This window comes from Delphinus delphis, chromosome 11, assembly GCF_949987515.2.
Source record: "Delphinus delphis chromosome 11, mDelDel1.2, whole genome shotgun sequence".
Classification (NCBI taxonomy): domain Eukaryota; kingdom Metazoa; phylum Chordata; class Mammalia; order Artiodactyla; family Delphinidae; genus Delphinus; species Delphinus delphis.
The window spans coordinates 60,900,245-60,923,186 of record NC_082693.1 but is presented as its reverse complement, the minus strand read 5'-3'; the positions used below and the strand labels follow the sequence as shown (position 1 = coordinate 60,923,186).

Genomic DNA, 22,942 nt, shown 5'->3' with positions numbered 1-22,942 from the left:
ACCTAATCCCTTAAAGCCAAGTGAACTAGGCAGCATCTCCATTTTCTGATGAACAAATTGAGGCTTTAAGAGATTAAGAACCTGTCTCAGGTTACTTGGCTAATTACTACAAATCCAGAATTGGAACCCAAGTTTGACCAAAAGTCTATGTTCTCTCCAAAAACGAGTAAAAGGTACTATTATTTGCTCACCAACGCAAAAAAGGTTTGCTAGGTTTCTTTCCAAGGGAGTAGGAAGACACCACTTACTTTAACAACAAAAATGAATATATTACCTCACTTAATCCTTAGCTTATTAGTTATTATTATTTCATCCCATTATTACAAATCATGAAGCCAAAACTCAGGGAAGTAGCTTGCCCAAGAATGCACAGCAAGAAAGCAGCAGAACTATACCAGGTCTGTACCAGGTGTGAATGCAAAACTAACCACAGCAAAAATTCAGAAAGACCTTAGGCCTGGTAGTTATGAGCTTAAGACTCAAAACACCTAAACTAAGTGGACCTTGTGTTTGTCAAGCAAAAAGGAATGGTAGATATCATCTACTTCAACTTCCACTTTCAATGATGAGGAAGTTGATTTTCTAGTAATAGTCTATGAAATGGCAACCTGAAGACTGGTCTCTAAATTCCAAGCCTACAGGCCATTACATTATACCAAGCAATTTCTGGATTTGTTGCCTGTTGAAATTATTCCTAAAGTACCAAACAATGAACTATTTCACAAAGCAAAGGTTTACGAAGAGAGAAGATTTATGTTATAGAATCAATATTTAAGTATTTAAAATACTTTCACAGGAGTAGATGAATAGAAATATTCCTTAGCAACATTTTCAATGCATCATCTGAAAACTTTGTCTATTTCTTGATATATTTTTAGGGCCTAAAGTGTGAACTAAAAGAGAGATGTCTCCGATGCCAATTCTGAGAATTTTTTTTTACCACTTTGGTCAAGAAAAAAAAAAAAGTTTAGTTTTACTGTAGAACTCTGTTTGTCAGAAATCCAAAGTAGCCTTTTCATTGAGAGTGGCCCAGGTATATTCCTAAGGAACTGTGCCACTGTTTTTGATAAGTCAAAGTGATGAATGAGAAGGTGATGAGTATTAACATATAACATGGGTAAGTGCTTGTATTTATATTATACTAAGTAATATAAGCATGCTATAATCCCAACTCCAGAAATAAACAGAATCATTCTAATGCAAGATAACCAGGTAGAGACTTCCATGTTTGTTCACCCTACAACACAAAGATTGTCTTCAACCCTTAAGCTCATAAAAACTACAGGAGTTCTTCAGCAAGCTTTGCTGCTGCCCTCCGCACATCACTGTGGATCATTAAAAACCGGAATGCATCAAGAATTGCTTCCAGGCCTGAACTAACACTAGCTCAGCTACAAACTAACAGAATGCTACTGATCTTGGAGAGGGGCACTGTTTACTTACAGGTGAAGATACTCATGTGATGGGAAACGTGTTGCACTGTCCTCCTCTGGCTCCCGGCCCCCCCCCCCGAAAAAACACGGTACTTTGACAAGCTAATGTGAGCGTGGGTCTATTCCCAAAAGTTTTGACCTCTCTTTTTAATCGCTTAAGGACAAACGCTCAAAGAAGGACATCCGACACAAGGGGCCCCGAGGTGCTGCCTACTGCATCACGGGAAGGACATCACTTTGGCCAAAAAACTGTGTTCGTCCCCTACACTCCCCCACAGTGAGCCAAATGGGAGAAACAGATAACCGTCATTCACTCTGGCGAAGGAAATGAGAAGAAATCAAAACCAGACGCGCTTCCTTCTCGCCCCGAGAGGCTTGGAGCAGGACTAGAGCTTATCATGCGGTTCCAAACAAGCACCAGGCCCCCGCCGCCACTGCACCCGCGAGTAGCGCGGCGACAGAGTAGAACCGTCAACATCTCCACCTCTGTCCTCCAGGCACAGCCAGGGACGGCGTCCCAGAGCCCGCCCCGGCCGGGCCCGCCCCGCTATCTCCTCCCCCGTTATCCGCTCACAGCCGCGCTCGGGCCTGGATTTGCCTCCCCGCCCTCCCCAACTTCCGCGTGTTCCACTACCCCGAACACGCAGGCCACCGCCCCCTGCGAGTCCGGGGGAGAAAGATTGGAGGATCGAAGGGCTAGGAATGGGCTCGGCGCCGTTTCTCACCTCTGGATGGAGAAGGGGCACGCAGCCCGCTTCGGTCTCGTACTCATCCGGGCCGTCCGCCATCTTGGTGTTAAATCCCTCCTCCCGCTGCATGCCGGGAGAAAGCGTTTCACCCTCGCAGGGTTCGGGCAAGGCGGAGGGCGAGCGCGAGGGCGAGCTCGAGCCCCGCCGGAGGCAACGCGGCCGCCTCCTCCTCCTCCTTCCCTTCCCCCCGTGACGCCCCCTCTGCCCCCTCCCCCCTCGGGGAGCACGGGTCCCTGCGCGCGTGCGCGCGTGCCGGCCCGGCCCGGCCCGAGCGGGAGCGCGCTCTGCTGCACTGCGCCGGGGCAGGCGGGCGGAAGGCTCTGGGCGTGGGCGCTGCCACTCGCAAGCGGGCCCGCGCCCCAGGCAGCTGTGCGCCTCTGGCTACCCCGGGGAGGCGGCTGCTGGGCAACCGGGTAGTTAACGTGAGAAACCAAGCGGCGGCACGGGAACGAAAGCAGGGCTCCGGAGAGGCGCAGCCGAGATTCGGGATCCCCGGCAGTCGGGGCGGCCAAGCCCGCAAACCCCACTGTCCCGATACGAGACCCCCGGGACCGCTTCTCAGAGACCCGGAGTGGAACCATCACTTCGCTCCAGGTACTAGGTTTTGGGCTCTCAGGCTTGAATCCAGATGTGCATCGCTCCAGAAGACGAAACACGCACCCCTTTCTCCGCATTCAAAAAGGTCATCCCGCAATTTATGCCTCCGGGGGGCGCCCGGGAAAACACGGATAAAGCTTGGGATTTCCTCCTGGAGAAGCCTGTTAAAAATGATCGCAACCTGCCCTCATTGGTCTTGAATTAAGAGTAACCACGTTAAGAATGTACGCCCTCAAAGCCCGCACGCCCCCATCTGCTACATTTTAATGTAATCCAGGAATTCAGAACTGAAATCATTTAAGCTGAATTCGCTGAAATGAGAACCAGATAAAATGACTAAAGCCATTATTAAACGGATATTAGGGCTGCATGGGGGGTGGAGGGGATTGCTTTCTAGAAATGTGCTGATGGGACTGTTATAGAAAGCATTTATCTTTGTTTTTAGCTATTAAAAATCGAAAATCCAAACTGCTCAGAGGACGATGTAGCAAAAATCGTGGAACATCTAGTAGAGATCCTGATACTAACCTGTCTCGTGTTAAAGCCAAACTGGAAGAAGCCTGCAATCCGATAACATCAGATTTATTTGTAAATCAAGAGGAAGGGCACTCCAGAGGAAGCTTGGATACCACTGGAAAAGGGAGGAGAAAGAGTCTTTTGTAAAGTTTAGGTTCCCGCCAAAGGACTCTGTAGGTCTAGGGAGAGCGGGGATCAGTTCTGGATTGGATGCTGTTTCTGAGGCGGGATTAGGAAAAGAGGATTAACCAGGGATTGGATGCTGTCGTGAGGAGAGGGCCCGTTCAGTAATTGGGTAGTCTAGTAATAAACGAAAATAGTAAAGTGGGTCTGGGCATCACTGGCAAGAGAACAGTATCACTCAAAGAGGGGTGGGTATGGCATTTGACAGATGCTGCATCGCAGGGGGGGAAAAAATAGCTTCCCTGTTAACTTTGTGGCTGGCTATGTCTGTGTTCCAGCACTTTTGCTTTCTCTCAGACTGAAATGAGAAAAAGCATTTTTCTCAGACTGAAATGAGAAAAAGCAACATTTTCATTCTTTTGGTCCTGGCCCAAACCAAGAATTTTGGTTTTAACTCTTCCACCCAGTATGCAGAACTAGTCAGAATTAGGGTTCTGCCTTTGGAGCTCCAAACTGCTTTCAGACACCTTTTAACATGGACAGAAATAATTTTCACTTCAACAATTCAGTCTTCATCTTGCCCCTCCTTACCCTATGTCACTGGTGTAGATAAAATCAAATTAGAGAATTAAGGGGAATATGTGGAATTTGACATGTGTTTAATTTAGGGATGTGGTGCTGTTACCGACCCGTGTCCTTGGACCCTTTAATCAATAGAAATTGATAAGAGGCCAGATGAGAAATTCAGGTAAGGCTTTACTGGGACTTGTGCTGCATGCAGCACGAGGGAATGAAACCAAGTAACAGGCGCCCTTGCTTGCTCCAAGGAGGGCAGGCTGGTTCCTTCAATGGGATGACTGGTAGGGACCTATTGGTGGGTTGGGCTGGAGGTGGGGTGCTTAGGTGGTCTGGCCAGCCCCTTGGTGCTACTGCGTGCAGGGATTTGGGGAAATACCATGCCTTTGCTCCCCATACCTCCAAAACGGCAGCTAGTTTATGACCTTTTTGAATCTTATTGTTGATAATTGCCCTAACTGTGCATGCGTGTAGTTATTTTTAGTCCCTTATAGTTTCTTTGTCATCTGCCTTCTTTTAACCAGCTGTTGATTTGTGTGTGTGTGTGTGTGTGTGTGTGTGTGGTTGTACATATAGATCAAGTAACACCCTAGTGGATGCTCATTTAACTTGCCCTGAGACACACCATTGTCTATTAGTCATTATAACAGAGCCCTGCGGGTGAAGATATTCTGGTTGCCATTCTGGCCTTGCATTATCACAATTATGTACACTTCCTTCTGTTGGTCAAGTACTACCATCTGGCCTCTGCTATTTTGTGTTCTTATCAATCGAATTAATATTAAGGAGCCCAGTCCCATAGCATCATCTCTTACTGTCACCTACAGTGGATAAATACCACTGAGCTTCTCAAAGATGCCAGTGGTACCCTCACCACTGTATTTCTTACTGCCTTGGAGATAGGTGTGTCCACTGGGCTCTTACAAGAGACATAGTCAGATGGTGGGTTCTCAGGTATAATATTATACATTTGTTCTTACATTCTAACCTCCCAGAGCCTTCTGACACCTTCCTCAAGGAAGTCAAGGCGCTTCTAGAATCTCTCCTTCATTTGCTATAGGACTTCATCCTATGTAAGCTTTAAGAGCCTTCTGACACCTTCCTCAAGGAAGTCAAGGCACTTCTAGAATCTCTCCTTCATTTGCTATAGGACTTCATCCTATCTAAGCTTTAAGGAGCCATCCCAGCAATATATTAGAACTAGCTCCATGTGTCCTTGCTATGTCATGAAACTCCAGGTGTTTTTCAATGTTAGTTAATTCTCTTCTGTCCACATTTGCCTTCACTGGTCCAACACTTTCAGGATTCACTCCTCAGTTCCTTCAGGTAAATAAATATTAACCAGGTCTTACAGACCTTTGTTTATGTGTCTATTGCTTCATACAGGTTTTTGCAGGGGCTCCAGAAAAGGTAGGCTATTCTTAAGCAGAGCAGAGGAAGCTACTTGTACCAACACAGATTTCAGAAGACATTTTGACATTTCTCAGGCTTGTTCATCTAAATGCTACTGTTGCAAGTCTCAGGTTTCCATTTATTCCCTTTTAGGTCCCTGCCTTTGGCATAGAAGACTTCTCAAGACAGTATTTCAGTCTCCTTTGTAGCTATGCTACCTTACAACTCAATCCTGGGTCTGATTATGAGCACAGTTTGCTCTGTGGATACAAAAGATAAACACCTCTTTAAATACTGCCTTGGATGCTTTCTGATTTTCACAGCCTGCCTAGACTTGAAAGTTGGTAACTTGAGCCTGTCCCTTCTTTTTTTTTCTTTCTTTCTTTTTTCTTTTTCTTTTTTTTTAAGTTTTCATGAGCCCTTAACAAAAATAAGCCAATCCACAGGTCTTATAATTACCATTGCCTTCCAACTGTTCAAGGGCTATCCTTAGTTCATAAGCAAATGCTTGACCTTCTACCTATAATTCATCCCAGTCATCTACCAGTAAAAGTCTTAGTGACGCTGATTCAGGCCAGGGGTTATCACCACCCACACTTCCACCAAAAGTGCAAGTGTCTGACTGGCGAGGGATTCAGTTCCAGAATTCTTTTCTGGGTGTCTGCTTTCTAGGTCTACTCCTGAGATCAAATGTCTTATCTTGGGTTCCCTCGAAAGGTAGAGTCTGAGACAAGGGTTTAGATGCAGTTGGTTTGCTTTGGAAGTAATTCCAAGAGACAGGAGTGTGAGTATGGAGAAGAATGGTAAATAGAAGGAAAGAAAGCCAATCCAAGCATGCATTTTTGAGCTGGTCACCACTGTGGGTACCAGGAGCTTTGTCCTGATGAGAGCCTTTGAAGAGCTGTGTAATTGTGCCTCAAAATTGTCAGAACTGACTGACACAGAATCAGTTGATGATTGATTCACTGGCTCTACCCCTCAGTGGTTTCTCCAGTGAGTGTCAGCTCCTTCCACTTCCCAGTCTGTGCCTGTGCCAGAATAGCTGGATGGGCTTCTGCAGGCATCCCAGGTGGTGGTGGCAGAGAATTCCTACTGCAAAGTAGGAGATGCTCCATGCAATTGAGGCAAGGCTGTGGCAGAGCATAGTTGGCTGCAACAGCAATGGTTGGAGCAAAAAGGTAAGCCAAGAAAATATGAAGAATGAATAAAAGATGTCTACGCACATGTACATCTGACTTGTGATAATCAGACTACGTCAAAGTTATTTCTCTGTGTGCCTGTCACCACTCCTAGATGCTAAGTACTTTAAAAATAGGGACATGGAATAAATTGGCATTATGTGTCTCCTGAAATGATGCATTGAGAAGAAGACAATGTCGCTTCTGTGGTATTCTTACCAAAAGTCATATCCTGAATCTAATTGTGAATAAACGTCTGACAAACCCAAACTGAGGGACATTCTACAAAATTTATGGCCTGTACTCCTAAAAAAATGTCAATGTCATGAAAGACAAAAGAAGAGTGAGGAATTATTCCAAATTAAATAAAAATTGAATGCAACATATGATCCAGAATTTTGTTTTCCTATAGCAGACACTTATTAGAACTATTGCCAAAATTTGAATACAATCCATATAGTAGACAGTCCTTTTGCATCAATGCTAATTTCCTTATTTTGATCATTGTTCTATGGTTATATAAAAGAATGTTCTTGTTTTTAGGAAATATATGCTGAAGTATCATTCTCCAAGAGAAATGATAATAAAATGTAAATATTTGAGGAAACTGAGTGAAGGATTTGTAGAAATTCTTTATTCACTTATTGCAACAAAGGTCTGAAATTATGTCAAAATAAAAAAATTTAATTTTAAACAAAATAAATGGATATATATTTATTCACATATATGTATATATGTGTATATATGTGCATGTGTAATTAATTAATTAATTATCAAGCACCTGGCACAATGCCTGCTGTCATATAGTAGGTTTTCAGTAAATGTTGTAGAAATCAGGAGAGGAGTGCTCTGAAACAAACCAAGGACAGGTTTCTAGGTGATCTAGCATTTCCTTTTCCCATGATGATAATTCAGGGCACTGTGTTTAGGATTTGAGCTCTTTCACCCTAAGCTATCATATAATTTCCAAATACAAACTGTACTTTAAAAGTGTACCTTGATTTAACATTTAAGGAGGAAGTTATACTGATTCTCTACAATCTTTTTTAGAGGACAGAATCAGAAAGAATACTTCCTAACTCAACCAAGTGGGATTTATCCCAGCCACACAGGCTGATTCAATGGAAATCAATTAACATAATCCATCACATCAATAGGCTAAAAAAGAAAAATAAAATGATCATATCAATAGATGCGGAAGAAGCATTTGACAAAATCTAATACCCATTCATCATAAAAACTCTCAGTAAATTAGGAATAAATGGGAACATTCTCAACTTGATTTTAAAAATGAAAAATATCTACAGCTAACATCACACTTAGTGGTGAGAAACTAGAAGCTTTCCCACTAAAATCAGGAATAAGGCAAGGATATTCCCTCTCATTGCTCCTTTTCAGCACCATACTGGAAGTACTAGTTAATGCCATAAGAGAAGAAAATTTAATAAAAGGTATACAGATTGAGAAGGAAGAAATTAAACTGTCTTTGTTTGCAGATGGCATGATCATCTATGTAGAAAATCTAAGAGATGTGACAAAAAAAATCCTGGAGCTAATAATTGATTATAGCAAGTTTGCAGGATACAAGATTAATACACATATGTCCATTGCTTTCCTGTATACTAGCAGTGAACAAGTGGAATTTGAAATTAAGAACACATGCAATTTACAAAAATGAAATAACTGGTACAAATCTAACAAAATATGTACAGGATCTGTATGAGGAAAACTGCAAAACTCTTAAGAACCAAATTAAAGAACTAAATAAATGGAGAGGTATTCCATGTTCATAGATAGGAAGAGTCAATATTGTTCTTCCCAGCTTGATATATAAATCCAATGCAATCCCAATCAAAATCCCAGAAAGTTATTTTGTGGATATTGACAAAATGATTCTAAAGTATATATGGAGAGGCAAAAAAATAGAATAGTCAACACAATATTGAAAGAAAATAACAAAGGTCAAGGATGACACTACCCAATTTAAGACTAACTATACAGCTATAGTAATCAGGACAGGGTGTTATTGGTGAAAGACTAGACAAATAGATCAATGGAACAAAATAGAAAGCCCAGAAATAGACCCTGGTATAGATAGTGAACTTATCTGACAAATGAGATAAGGCATTACAATAGACCAAAGATAGTGTTTTCAACAAATGGTGCTGGAACAACTGGACATCCACATGCACACAAAAAAAGTGACTCTAGACATAGACCTTAAACCCTTCACAAAGATTAACTCAAAATGGATGACAGATCTAAATGCAAACTATAAAAACTTCTAGAAGATACTATAGGAAAAAACCTAGATGACCTTGCTTATGGTGATGACTTTCTAGATACAACACCAAAGGGATGATCCATGAAAGAAATAATGGATAAGCTAGCCTTATTAAAACTTAAAAACTTCTGCTCTGCAAAAAACAATGTCACAAGCATGAGAGTACAATCCACAGACTGGGAGAAAATATTTGCAAAAGACACATCTGTTAAAGGACTGTTATCCAAATAATACAAAGAACGCTTAAAATTCAACAATAAGAAAACAAACAACCTGATTAAAAATAGGCCACAGTCTGAACAGACACATTACCAGAGAAGATATACAGATGACAAATAAGCTTATGAAAAGCTGCTCCACAACACATGTCATCAGGGAAATGCAAATTAAAACAACGAGACTCCACTATGTACCTATTAAAAAGGTCAAAATCTGGAACACTGACAACAATGCTGGCCATGATGTGGAGGAGCAGCAGGAACTCTCATGCATTGCTGGTGGGAATGCAAAATGGGACAGCCACTTTGGAAGGCAGTTTGGCAGCTTCATCTGAAATGAACTATACTCATACCATAAGATCCAGCAATCATGCTTGTTGGTAGTTACCCAAAGGAGTTGAAAATTTATGTCCACACATAAAAACCTGCACATGGATGTTTATAGAAGCTTTATTCTTTACTGCCCAAACTTGGAAGGAACCAAGGTGTCCTTCAGTAGGTGAATGGACAAATTGTGGTACATACAGACAATGGAGTATTATTCAGGGTTAAAAAAAAATAAGCCAACAAGCCATTAAACAACATGGAGGAAACTTAAATGCATATTACTCAGTGAAAGAAGCCTTTTTTTTTTTTTTTTTTTTTTTTTTTGCGGTACGCGGGCCTCTCAACTGTTGTGGCCTCTCCCGTTGCGGAGCACAGGCTCGCGACGTGCAGGCTCAGCGGCCATGGCTCACGGGCCCAGCCGCTCCGTGGCATGTGGGATCTTCCCAGACCGGGGCACGAACCCGTGTCCCCCGCATCGGCAGGCGGACTCCCAACCACCACGCCACCAGGGAAGCCCAAAGAAGCCAATTTTAAAAGGCTACTTATTGGCAACTATACTGCAATAAAAATTAATTTTAAAATAATAAAATAAAAAATAAAGGCTACATATTGTATGATTCTAAATATATGACATTCTGGAAAAGGCAAAACTACGGAGACAATAAAAAGATCGGTGGTTGTCCAGGGTTGGGGGGTGGGTACAGGTGAGGAAAGAGTAGGCAAAGCCCAGGGAATGTTTAGGGCATTGAAAATTCTCTATGATACTATAATGGAGGATACATGTCATTAACATTTGTCCAAACCCATAGAATGTACAACACCAACAATGAACTGTACTGTAAACTATGGACTTTGGCTGATAATGATGTGTCAATGTAGGTTCATTAATTGTAACAAATGTACCACTCTAATGGGGAATGTTGGTAATGGGGGAGGCTACGCATGTGTGAAGGCAGGGGGTACATGAGAAATCTGTGTACCTTTCCCTCAATTTTGCTGTGAACCTAAAATTGCTCTTTAAATATGAAAAAAAATGTGCATTGAGTCAATGAACAATTAGGATTAGGTAGCCATTAATAAAAATATAAAGATTACATTCTTGGGCAAGTACAAATGAAATAAATGAAATATGAAATGTGACTTTGTGAAAAGGTAAAAAATTACATATATTCCGGAATTTACTATAGTGGTTATATGTAGAAAGAGAACAAAAATAGTCCAAGAAAAGAAGGAATTAGTTTAAGTAAAGGGGATAAAGATGAATTCTCTGGAAATGACCTTAATAATAAATTTTTATAGAATGAAAAGAAGGGCTTCCCTGGCGGCGCAGTGGTTGAGAGTCCGCCTGCCGATGCAGGGGACATGGGTTTGTGCCCCGGTCCGGGAAGATCCCACATGCCGCGGAGCAGCTGGGCCCGTGAGCCATGGCCGCTGAGCCTGTGCATCCGGAGCCTGGGCTCCGCAATGGGAGAGGCCACAACAGTGAGAGGCCCGCGTACCGCAAAAAAAAAAAAAAAAAGAAAAAAAAAGAAAAAAATAGGGATGATGTCTTATCCATCTTTATATTCTCAGCCATCTCTTCTACCTTGTAGGGAGAGCCCGCCTGAGAAGGAGCCCAAGCAGAGAAAAGCAGGCAAGAGCTGGAGGATAAGGCACAGCCCTTTAGAATCAGCCGTGAACTCACTGACACTAGAACATTGTTAATCTCTCAACTTTCTTTTACATAAACCGGTGAATTCTCCTTTAGCCTGAACTAGTTTGAGTCAGGCTCCTGCACTTGCAACCAAAAACAACCACCACCAAACAAACTAAAACTAAAGCAGTTGGTTTGTCCTACTCAGGGGCTTCCCTATGTTGGAGATCTACTTACCTTGAATTGAAACAAAGATAAATAGGTCCTTTGCTTAATCTTTGTGTGGCAAACAGTATTTGAATTCACACCAGTGCTGGTGACTTTCTCCTTTGCATTTGACTACTGCTCCTGTTTCTTTCCCAGCTGCACTTGAGATCTGGGCCAACCCCAGCTTTTTAATTTCACACATGGCATAATCATGTAGTTTCTTACCTCCTTCTTACATAACCTTGGAAAGCTGTTTTCTGTGCTGTTGGCACTGAGCCAGCCCATCCTCTATGACTTTTATATTTTTGAGCCTCATGGTTACAATAAAACATGTCATTGTGCAGCTTTTTAAAGAGTATGTGAATGTCTGAGACTATTATTCCCGGGTATGGCGAATGCAAGTAGACACAGATGGACTGGAGAGCTTTTCCCCAAAGTAAAAACCATTATTTCATTATACATGACCCTGGTACCAACATAATTCTAATTTTAATTATAAGCTTTAAAATTTTCAGAGTTTCTTAATATGAAATGCAAAAACATGTACTCTTTCTTAGAAATTATCTGCAATATAAAAATCCAGTCACAAAAAGAATATAACTCAGAGAAGAAGAAATATGAATGGTTAATAAATGTATGAGAAGTGCTAGATCTCATCCATGATTAAAGAAATGCATATCAAAATAACAATGCTATACCATGTTTCACTAACAGAATGGCAAAGATTTAAAACAGATGCTCTCAGACACATGCTGTTGGTAAGAACACAGGCTGGCATAACCTTTTTGGATGGCATTTTTGTGGTATCTATGTAAATATCAAGTACATCTAATCTTTGGCCCAGCAATTCCATTTCTAGAAAGTTGCCTTCCAGATACATCACATAAGCATGCAAAAATATACATTACAAAGTCACTTATTGTAACAATGTTTGTAATAGTGAAAATCTAAAATCATTTAAATTGTATTTCAATAGATAAACAGTTAAATGCATTACAGTACATCTGTACTGTGAAATATCTGGATGACATGGACAGATTGTTACATGGAAAAAGCTAAATATAAGAGTGTGTGTGCATGTGTGTGTGTGTGTGTGTGTGTGCGCGTGTGTGTGTGTGTATACACAGTCATAAGCTCATTTGTGGGGAACAACTGTACATGGTTAAATCTGCAATGACACATATCAAACGGTGTGACTTCTGGGAAGTGGAATTTGAGAGCAAAAATTAGGATAATTTCTTTTTATTTCTTAACTCTATTTGCACAACAAGCATACACTACTTTTTATACTAAAATATATTTTTAAATCCAGTCACAATTTTGCATTACTACACAATCCAAAAAACAACAAAAAATACAGTTAAACTCTGTTATAAAATTAAACAGTAATTAAACCATGCCTCTGTGCCAGTCATAGTAGGTGGTATTTTAGGATGATAAGCAATTGAAGTATGAGAGGAAAGTAAATAAAAGTGTGTAAAACTGAAATTTAAAGGTCAGTCACTTTTTAATCTACACAGATAATATAAGTACTAATACAAATGAACTACTGAATTCAATTTTATGAGAGCAAGTTTATTGCATGGAATTATATTTTCAGTAGCCAACAGTGAAGTTACTGCTATCGCTTGTCCTCAAGTTCATGTGTCCTCCTACTGCCCTGCCATTGCCATGTCCGGTAGGGCAGTAGGAATTATTTTGCAGGATCAGGGTTGTGGAATTTTCCCTACTTCCTATCCCTGCCCTAGAGAAAGCCAAGTGTTTTGGAATTATGGCCAGGGGCTCTGATATTTTGGTATGCCTATAGAGGAAGGCACCAAGCGTTATAGTTGGGGGGCAGTTGTTCTTCCCCTGCTTTGTAAGCAGAGATATGAGAAGTTTAGGAGTTGCTAGAATTTGCCTATGAATAGAAGATTGAACTAAGTGTCCCCAGCTACACCCCTGGGAGGAAACTGGGTAGATAACACAGGAAAGAAAAGGAAGGAAACACTGAGATACTGAGACAAGGTTGCTAGACCAACCATATCATGGCCTTGCTAAATGGGGCTGGATTTAACAATTTTGTATTAAAGTGTTTCCGTATCTGTTTTCCTATCATGCTAAAAGCACCTGGGTACAACTGGAACAATGATTGGCACATAGTAGGTACTTACTAAATATAGATTTGAATAAATAAATGAATCAATGAATAAACATCCAAGACAGAAGAAAGACTCATTAGAGAGTGGCTTCATTAGAGAGCTCCCTAAAGGTAAGGGAGGAAAAAACAGGTGACGAATGAGAGGGAATGGCAGAAAAGCATGCCGGGAAGAATTAGAAAGGGAATCTTGAGCTCTCTCAATAGTGCGGTATACTTGGGAGGCCTTATTATCCTTGCATAACATAGGATAACCCAGAGAAATACACAAGCCAACTTAATAGCTTAAAGCTAAGATAGAATGCCCAGATTTTCGCCAAATAAGAAGGTTCCCAGTGTTTGCAGTAAAGGAGAAATTTGGAGAGTTCCACCCTTGGTAAAACTCCCTTAGAGTTTGTGTAAAATAACTCATGTGATTTGTCTGCTCAGATTCTATTATTCCATACCAATTATGGATTCTATATCATCTGCTATCGCAAACCACTGAGCCCCACCTCAACTCCAGAGGCAAATCATATCTAGGAAACTTCAGGACATCCAGGCACTTTCTGGCACACCCAGGAGCAGTATTACTGCTGTGCTACTACTAAAAATATTAATACTCCTATTACCACCATACCATCCCCACCATGATCACCATCATTATCTGAGTGAAATCATACAATAATAAATCATAACCCTAAAACATGTCTGGGATCCTAACCAATCAGAATGGCATCTCTTCCTTTCCTCCTCTGGGCGGGGTAACCAGGACAGAGGTGGGCAGAGAAAGGGGAAATATTCCCTATAGTTATATCTCTATCTCTGTAGCTATGTCTGTATGATAAGAAATATACTAGGAAAACTTTGAGATTTGAGAGGAGACCTTCAGGAACCAGATAGGTTCTGGAGCTTCAGAAATTCAAACTGGGACTCAGTACCTTCAGGATTTTTTTTCTTGTTCACTCCATCTCTCATGTTTACTTACTTCTGCTTGGATTCGTTCTCTCATTTAACAGATGGGCTATTTCCACTGGCAGAAAAACATATCTGCCAGGAGTCTTGGGCTAATATCATCCCAGTTATCTTTCCCAGAAGAGGATATCTCTTTCCAGCTTCATTTTGAATATTTCCAGGGAAAACTCTGAGTGACTTGAGCCATTTACGTATCCCTGGACCAATCATTTTGGTCAAGAGGATAGTTTACTCTGATTGGTCCTGCCTGTGTTGCATGTCCACCTTTAGGCCAGGGAACAGGATCCTGTGATTGGCAGCTTCCCAAAACCATATGGGATACACAGTTGGGGGGTGATGCCTTGGACCTGAAGAAGGGGAAGACATTATTGAAAAAAGGGAAAAGAGATGCTTCAGAGGTCCACAAAAGATAGATAAAAAATAACTAGTTAGCTAGATGGGAAACTAGCTAGTTAGATGACTATATAGATGACATTTACATGTATTAGTGATCATTATAGGATCTAATATTTGTTCTCACTTTTTTCCAAAAGATGTATTTCTTTACTATTTTCTCCTGTTCAATTATTCAAATGTATTATAAAATTGTTGTCATATAACAAAAAAAGAAAAGAAAAACCTGCTGATATCTTAATTAGAACTGATGACACCTAGACATTTTTCCATTAGACTTGCCATCCAAGTGTATAGCATAGTTTTCCACTTATTCAATCTTCTAAAAAAAATTTGTAGATCATTTATATAATGTAGGTGGGAGATTATTAGCATAATAGCGGACATCAGAACAGTCTTTGATTAGGAAAATACCTTAATAAAGTGAAGGTAGTGCCGCCACTCTCTGTCCCTGAACGGCACATCTCCAGGGAACCCCATTTACATGAACTACAATGTAAGCAACCCTGGAGTTATGCAATGAAGCAGATCTGGGATGAATGTGAGAGTGGACAGGAGCCAAAGCGATGAGAAGAGTGTTTAAACTTCTCTGCATGAGAACATTTTGATTTAGCTCAAATTTTGATTGAGAGAGAGAACAGAAAAGAAGAGAAAAAAGGATGAGAAAGGTGGCAGGACAAAGAGAGAAGCTTATGTGATGGTGGAAGGATGAGTGGTACATGAGTGAGGAAGCCAGTGAGAAAACCTTGACAGCAGTATAAAGAAGGGCCATTTCAGAACAGGAATGGTCTACAAACAATTTTCAGTTGTTTGAAGTGGGATATGCAGGCTGCTGTCTTCAGTAAAATTTCTGCTACTTGATACAATCTTTTTCTACAAGATAATTTTGGAATGGGTAAGCATATGTATGGGTCTTGCTTTTGTATCCATTCAGCCAGTCTATGTCTTTTGCTTGGAGCATTTAATCCATTTTCATTTAAGGTAATTATCGATATGTATCTTCCTATTACCATTTTCTTAATTGTTTTGGGTTTGTTTTTGTAGGCGTTTTCCTTCTCTTGTGTTCCCTACCTATAGAAGTTCCTTTAGCATTTGTCGTAAAGCTGGTTTTGTGGTGCTGAATTCTCTTAACTTTTGCTTGTCTGTAAAGATTTTAATTTCTCCATCAAATCTGAATGAGATCCTTGCTGGGTTGTATAATCTTGGTTGTACGTTTTTCCTTTTATCACTTTAAATATGTCCTGCCACTCCCTTCTGGCTTGCAGAGTTTCTGCTGAAAAATCAGCTGTTAACCTTATGGGGATTCCTTTGTATGTTATTTGTTGCGTTTCCCTTGCTGCTTTTCATAATTTTTCTTTGTCCTTAATTTTTGATAGTTTGATTAATATGTGTCTCTGTGTGTTTCTCTTTGGGTTTATCCTGTATGGTACTCTCTGTGCTTCCTGGACTTGATTGAGGAAGTTTCCCTGTTAGGGAAGTTTTCGACTATAATCTCTTCAAATATTTTCTCAGACCCTTTCTTTTTCTCTTCTTCTTCTGGGACCCCTATAATTCGAATGTTGGTGCATTTAATGTTGTCCCAGAGGTCTCTGAAACTGTCCTCAATTATTTTCATTCTTTTATCTTTATTCTGCTCCCTGGCAGTTATTTCCACCATTTTATGTTGCAGCTCACTTATCTGTTGTTCTGCCTCAGTTAATCTGCTTTTGATTCCTTCTAGAGTATTTTTAATTTCAGTACTTGTGTTGTTCATCACTCTTTGTTTGCTCTTTAGTTCTGCTAGATCCTTGTTAAATGTTTCTTGTATTTTCTCCATTCTGTTTCTGAGATTTTGGATATCTTTACTATCATTACTCTGAATTCTTTTTCAGGTAGGTTGCCTATTTCATCTTCATTTATTTGGTCTTGTTGGTTTTTACCTTGCTCCTTTGTCTGTAACATATTTGTTTGTTGTTTTCACCTCTTTGCTGAAATTCTCCTTTTGTTCACACATGCTGTTGACTTTTTCCATTATATATATAATTATGCACACACACTATATGTGTGTGTATAATCTTGTATGTATGTACCTAATCTGTGTACCAGAGGCCTCTCTGGTTGGCTTATTTTAAGATGACAACCCACTTGCTATCAGTGAGAAAGAATAGCACTTAAGCCTAAAGACATCCAATTGGGTCACCGCATGTCTAGAAAAAGTGCTTTGACTCAAATATGAGGGAAATATCTTATTTTCAAATAAGAAAAAAACAAAGTCTGTTTTCTTTTATTGGTAGATATCATCATGAGATTATAGAGAGGCATTCTGAAATCATGTTTAAGTGGAAGAGTTTGAATTCAGGCAAACTGGGGTTAAATTCCTAGCTCTGTTGTTTATAAGCTCTTCAGTCTTATGCAGGTTAGGAACTCCTCTAAGTCACAGTTCCTTATCTGTAAAACGTGCATAATTTTAAAAATACCTTCTGCATAGAGTTTCTGTGAGGTTTAAATGTGATCAAACATGGACAGTAATCAGTACAGGAGCTAGCACGTAGAGGCCCTCAGTTAACACAAGCCATTTTCTTTCCCTTACACATTGCCTCACCCCCACCTCCTCCCCTCCAGGCTGAAATGCAGAAGAACAGAGAACCAGTTTTGTCCTGGTCATTGATATATCTCTAGCATCCATCCTATCTCAGGCACTCAATAAATATTTGTTGAAAGAACAAACTAATAAAGCTCTTCTCTGAGTTAGGTAATCCAAAACATGGGGCTCACCAGGGATCAGACTTGCCTTAAACAATATTTTCATAAGCCATCTAGAAAAGGGAGTGTTTTGTCAAATCTATTAGGCTTCAGTAGACTCTAAAAATGGTAGTGAAATTCCTGGCTCATACATACGTGCTTCAGAGAAAATTTTCAAGGCTATCATGGGGGCAAAGGAGTGGCAAAGTAACATTATTGACCCATAGAAGTGGTAGTTTTTGAACATTTTCTTCATTCCATGAATGAGGACTGAGAATCACTAAGTTCTTGCTTAAAGATATGAGATCAATGTACTGCTTTAGCCAAAAATGGAAAGGAAAATGTCATCAGGAAAATCAACAAAGTGTACATTAGTTTATCTCTGTGCGTAGCAAGGTTCATCCTTGTCTGAAAAGCAAGTCTAATTCTGCGATAACAAACGCTGAAGAATCAGGGAGACACTATTTCTTGAAACTAACCCACCAACGTAGAATAATTAGAAGTATGTCTCTGTTTCATAAGGGTTTCTAGGAAGCATTTGAAGGAATGTAGAGCATATGCTCACTGGTAAAGGAGTTAGTCATTTTATAAAATGCTTAAAAATCACTTTATTTTTAGAATGTTCCCTTTTGTCATTGACATGTTAATGTACTGTAATTTGAAATGTTTGCATGTCGAGTGAGCAGAGCACAAGCACTTCACAGCAGTGAGAATAATTGCTACTTAAATGTGTTATAAATCAATATATAATGCAAGGATGCACAATAATGGCTCACACCATTTACTGTACTTTAATGGTAATAAAACACAGTTTAAAAAACACTAGAGGTGCTGAGTGGAATACTCATTTTAAGTATATTCTCTAGTTCTTGTATTCATTAACTATTTGCTAATGAATTAACTAATTTTTTAACTCACACCAGTGAAATTCATGATTTTAAAGATGTGTATGTATAAACTTCACACTTTTTAGAGCATTTCAGGGAGAATATAATTTGCTCTGTAGAAATACGAATCAAAATTTGTGATCAAAAAGGAATCAAAAGAAAGACTGAACCATATTGTTTCTAAATGTAAACATCTCTGTATATTTTAAAAGCAACAATTTTACACACAGTTGAAATCTTTCTAATACAATGATCAAGTACAAAAATTCTATAAGTAAAAGAGTTTCTTTAATATCTGAGACCTGATCAGAACAAGAAAGTTCCGAAATTAGAGGAGAAAAGAAGACAGAATGTTAGGTGAAGTGATTTTTCTTGATTTCTAAGTCCAAAGCTTACTAGTTTATAGAAAAGATTTAGAAAATGTTTGAAATAGGGACTTCTATGGTAGCGCAGTGGTTAAGACTCCATGCTCCCAATGCAGGGGGCCTGGGTTCCATCCCTGCCCAAGGAACTATATCCCCCATGCATTCTGCAACTAAGGAGCCCACCTGCCACAACTAAGATCCAGCGCAACCAAATAAATACATAAATATTAAAAAAAGAAAGAAAGAAAATGTTTGAAATAAATAAACCTTTTCTCAGGATGGACTTTTCTTTCTTTTCCCTGTCTCCTCCTGGAGTCTGGCACATTAGACTGTGAAAAGCTAAAAAGACAAATACCCTTTTATAAATAACGTGGAAGGTGTTAATCTAGATAATGCAGTTTGATTATTCTGCAGATAACCTCTAAAGGCACCCAGCATGCAGTGTTCTCTGGCCTCCATCCAGCACCTTTGGTCCAACTGCTCAATGATGTCACTAAGGAAGGCTCCAGCTCTTTTCACCTTTTTGCTCTCATGTTTGATATGTCATAATGTCTTCCTCATGGTAACAAAATAGCTGCCTCAGTTCCAAACATCCCAATCTCAAACAACAAAGTAAAAAAGCAAGCAAGAAAGAAGAGCTGAGCACTTCTCCAATGTATCTCTCTTTTTATGAAGAAGGAAAATCTTTTCTAGAAGCACCCTAACTAACTTTTCTTCTTTTTTCTCAATGACCACAACTGTGTCACATGCCTCCCTTAAACCAATCAGAACAAAAAGGAATGGATATTCCCACTGAGTTAGAACACTCACAAGTTGTCCCCTGGGACTAAGGAGGGACCCACTTTCCCTGAGTATACTGCTACCAAATCTCTGAACAAAACTGGATTTCTGTTAGGAAGGAATAAAGGCAAGATGGTTGTTTAGTCAGTAACCAATAGTGCCCATTACAACACAAAGACAGGTATTCACAACCGAATGCTGATTTATTCATTTACACTTAAAAGTATTATTGTCAGGAGAACTGAGCCCTTGAGTTCTCTGGCCAACGTATTCTTTCCTTACAGAAAACAAAAATTTCAAGTGAAGTTAAGTTATCATGAGACAGCTACTAGGTGAGTACAGAATCAGAGGAATAGTTATTTCTCTATGCTCAGGTTAACTCCTCTGCCTGCAGTGTCTTTTCCCTTTTTTAACTCCCACGTACTTTTAAAAGTTCAACTTAAGCATCATCCCCTTTAGAAAGATTTCTTTGTTACCCCCACTTTCTCCACCTGCACTTCCCACCCCCAAGCTGAAATGCATGCCTCTCTTCTGTATCACCATGGCATACTGTGCATAGCTGTATCATTACTCCTACTCTATTGTATTGTACTTACCAATTTATGTGTCCTCTTCTCTAAATGTGAGTTTAGAGAAGCAGAAACTGGGCTGGCTTGTTTTTAGAGATGTAGTGGTTAGCACAGAGCTTAGAATGTGGATATCGAGAGAGAGATTTGTGGTAGGCAGAATAATCGCCACCCCACAAAGATGTCCAAATCCTAATCCCTGAAACTTGTTGTGATGGTTAATTTTATGTGTCAAATTCAAGAGTATTTTTGAATGATTTTAACATTTACATGCATGAATACAGATTGCCTTCCATAATGTGGGTGCATCTCATCCAATCAGCTGAAGGTTTGAATAGAGCAAAAAGACTAGCCTTTCCGAGCAAGAGAAAATTCTTCAACAGACTGCCTTCAGACTTTATCTGCACCATCCACTCTCCTGGGTCTTGAGCCTATTGGCCCATACTGCAGATTTTGGACATGCCAGCCTCCAAAATCACATGAGCCAACTCCTTATCATAAGGTATATATCCCTATCTATCTATCTATCATCTATCTATCTCTATAGATAGATATATAGGTATATATCTCCTATTGGTCTGTTTCTCTGGAGAACCCTGACTAATACACCTGTGAATATATTATCTTACATGGCAAAAGGGAGTTTGCACATGTGATTAAATGAAGGATCTTGAGATGGGAATATTATAAGATTATCTGGGATTATCCAGTAGGCCCAATGTAATCACAGGGTCTTTATAAGAAAGAGGCAGAAGTGTTACAGTCAGAGAAGAAGATGTACTGACAGAAGCAGAGGTCCAACTGATGTAATTGCTAGCTGGAGGCCACAAACCAAGGACAGTTTCTAGAAGCTGGGAAAAAAACAATCTTCCCCTAGAGCTTCAGAAGGAATTCAGCTCTGTCTACACCTTGATTTTAGCCCAGTGAGCTCCATTTTGGACCTCTGACCTTCATAACTATAAGATAATAAATTTATACTGTTTTAAGTCAGTGAGTCTGTGGTAATTTGTTAACAGCAGCATAGGAAACTAATACAGTGATAAAGAAATTGGGGGGGTGTTAAAAAAATGACCTAAGTATTTAATGCATTAAGCTATTATAATAATAACTAGCATTTAATAATTGCTTGCTATAGCCTAGGCATTTTTACACATTCAATCTTGATCCAAATAATCAAACCAAGATCAAGATATTATTATACTTATTTACAGATAAGAAAACCAAAGTTCAGAAAGATTGAATAATTTTACGAAAGTACCATGCCGATAACTGATATAAATGTATTGGAAATCAAGGCACATTCCTCTAAATCCCAGGGCTCCCAAGGTATCCTGAGACATGCAACTGTACAATAGACTAAGAGAGCACCAAAGATGGCTTCAGAGCCTTTTAGCCTCCCCCAATCTGCTTCAGAACCCCTAAAGCAACTTAAATAACAGTAAAATTGAAGTGAAAACAGTGTGCTTCTTTGCAAATGGAGTTTCAAGACAGGTGTCTGCCTTCTTACAGCGGAGGGAGTACTCTCTTTAAGTCTCTCCCACAGGGAACGTTGGAGCCGCTTGCAGTCAGTCCACAGTTGAGTCCTGTATGTAGGCTCCCACTCTCCACGGACTGAGACAGACAAAGTACTGGGGACCTGGCTTGCTTTATCATCATATTTTTGTCTGCTTATTAATTCCTCTCTTTTGAAAATATTGATGCAATCAGTTAGACCCTAAACAGGGTTCCCTAGGCAATAAATCTGTCTTTTATGATTTTGCACATCTGTAAGAGCATTCATTTCTTATAGATTTTATGTTTATGATTAACTGAAACTCTATTTCCAAGTTTATGAGTTTCACCTCACCATTGCCCCCATGTGTTGCTAATAATAGTGCTAATAATAGTGAACATTTATGTCAGTGCACACTTATTTAGAAAATCTTTTTAATGAGCAAACACTTATAAAGTCCTTGCATTGTAAAATACCAATTGAAATAATTCATAAACTTTAGAAAATGTTCTAAAAATGTAAATAGATTCATCCCCAGGTTTATTCTGAGTTGTGTCTTAATATAGAAAAGCCACTGGGAAATATTTAACACAATAATAATGATTACTTTTCTATACTTATGGATAAAATTGAAGACTCTGTTTCCTTCCTTTGCTTTTGTTTTTTAAAGAAAAGTCAAACTTTCATTATTTTTTAATTTTGGAGAATATTAAAAATTTTTATAGCTGACATTTAAAAGAATTGACTGAATGTAATTATTTGTATAATTGATAGGTACTCTTTTGGAACATGTTAATTAGAAAAGATTTCTAATATGGAGAGAACATTTCTAATACGGATAATTTGGAGTTTGTATAAACCAGTGTTCATGGTCTCATTGCTACTACCTATGACTTCACGTTCAGAGCATTTTTTTTTAATTTGAGAATTAAATATAAAACCACACAAAGAGTTTACTTAGTGTACATGCATAAAATATAGGTATCTTTGCCAGTCTTTTTGTAAGTATGTTAATTAATTTACTCCTAAATCTCAAGTAGAATCATAAGGAAGACTGTAATTAAGAAAAGTTCCCAGGGCTTCCCTGGTGGTGCAGTGGTTGAGAGTCCGCTTGCCGATGCAGGGGACACGGGTTCGTGCCCCGGTCCGGGAGAATCCCACATGCCGTGGAGCGGCTGGGCCCGTGAGCCATGGCCGCTGAGCCTGCGCGTCCGGAGCCTGTGCTCCGCAACGGGAGAGGCCACAACAGTGAGAGGCCCGCGTACCGCAAAAAAAAAAAAAAAAAGAAAGAAAAGTTCCCTTCTTACTATTTGCTGACTTCTAATCACAAATACAATTTACAGTAGTAAATTTTTTGGAAGAAATTAATACAGTCGAGATTTCTTTAAAATGCCCGTTTGGAATAAATGTCACA

The 22,942-nt window shown here is 39.6% G+C and overlaps 1 protein-coding gene and 1 pseudogene across 2 annotated transcripts in view; both read right to left on the bottom strand.

Moving 5' to 3' along the window:
* The window catches only part of ZDHHC17 (zinc finger DHHC-type palmitoyltransferase 17), a 136,006-nt gene extending 133,755 nt beyond the window's left edge, over window positions 1-2,251 (bottom strand). The window contains exon 1 of one of the 2 annotated variants that reach the window (XM_060025290.1): window positions 2,159-2,251. In XM_060025290.1, coding sequence (XP_059881273.1) covers window positions 2,159-2,251 — 93 coding nt within the window. The remainder of the gene's footprint in view (window positions 1-2,158) is intronic. The other variant, XM_060025291.1, reaches the window with a different exon arrangement.
* A 16-nt stretch (window positions 2,252-2,267) lies between these two features.
* Window positions 2,268-22,942, bottom strand: part of LOC138414220 (tigger transposable element-derived protein 1-like) — a 47,736-nt pseudogene continuing 27,061 nt past the window's right edge.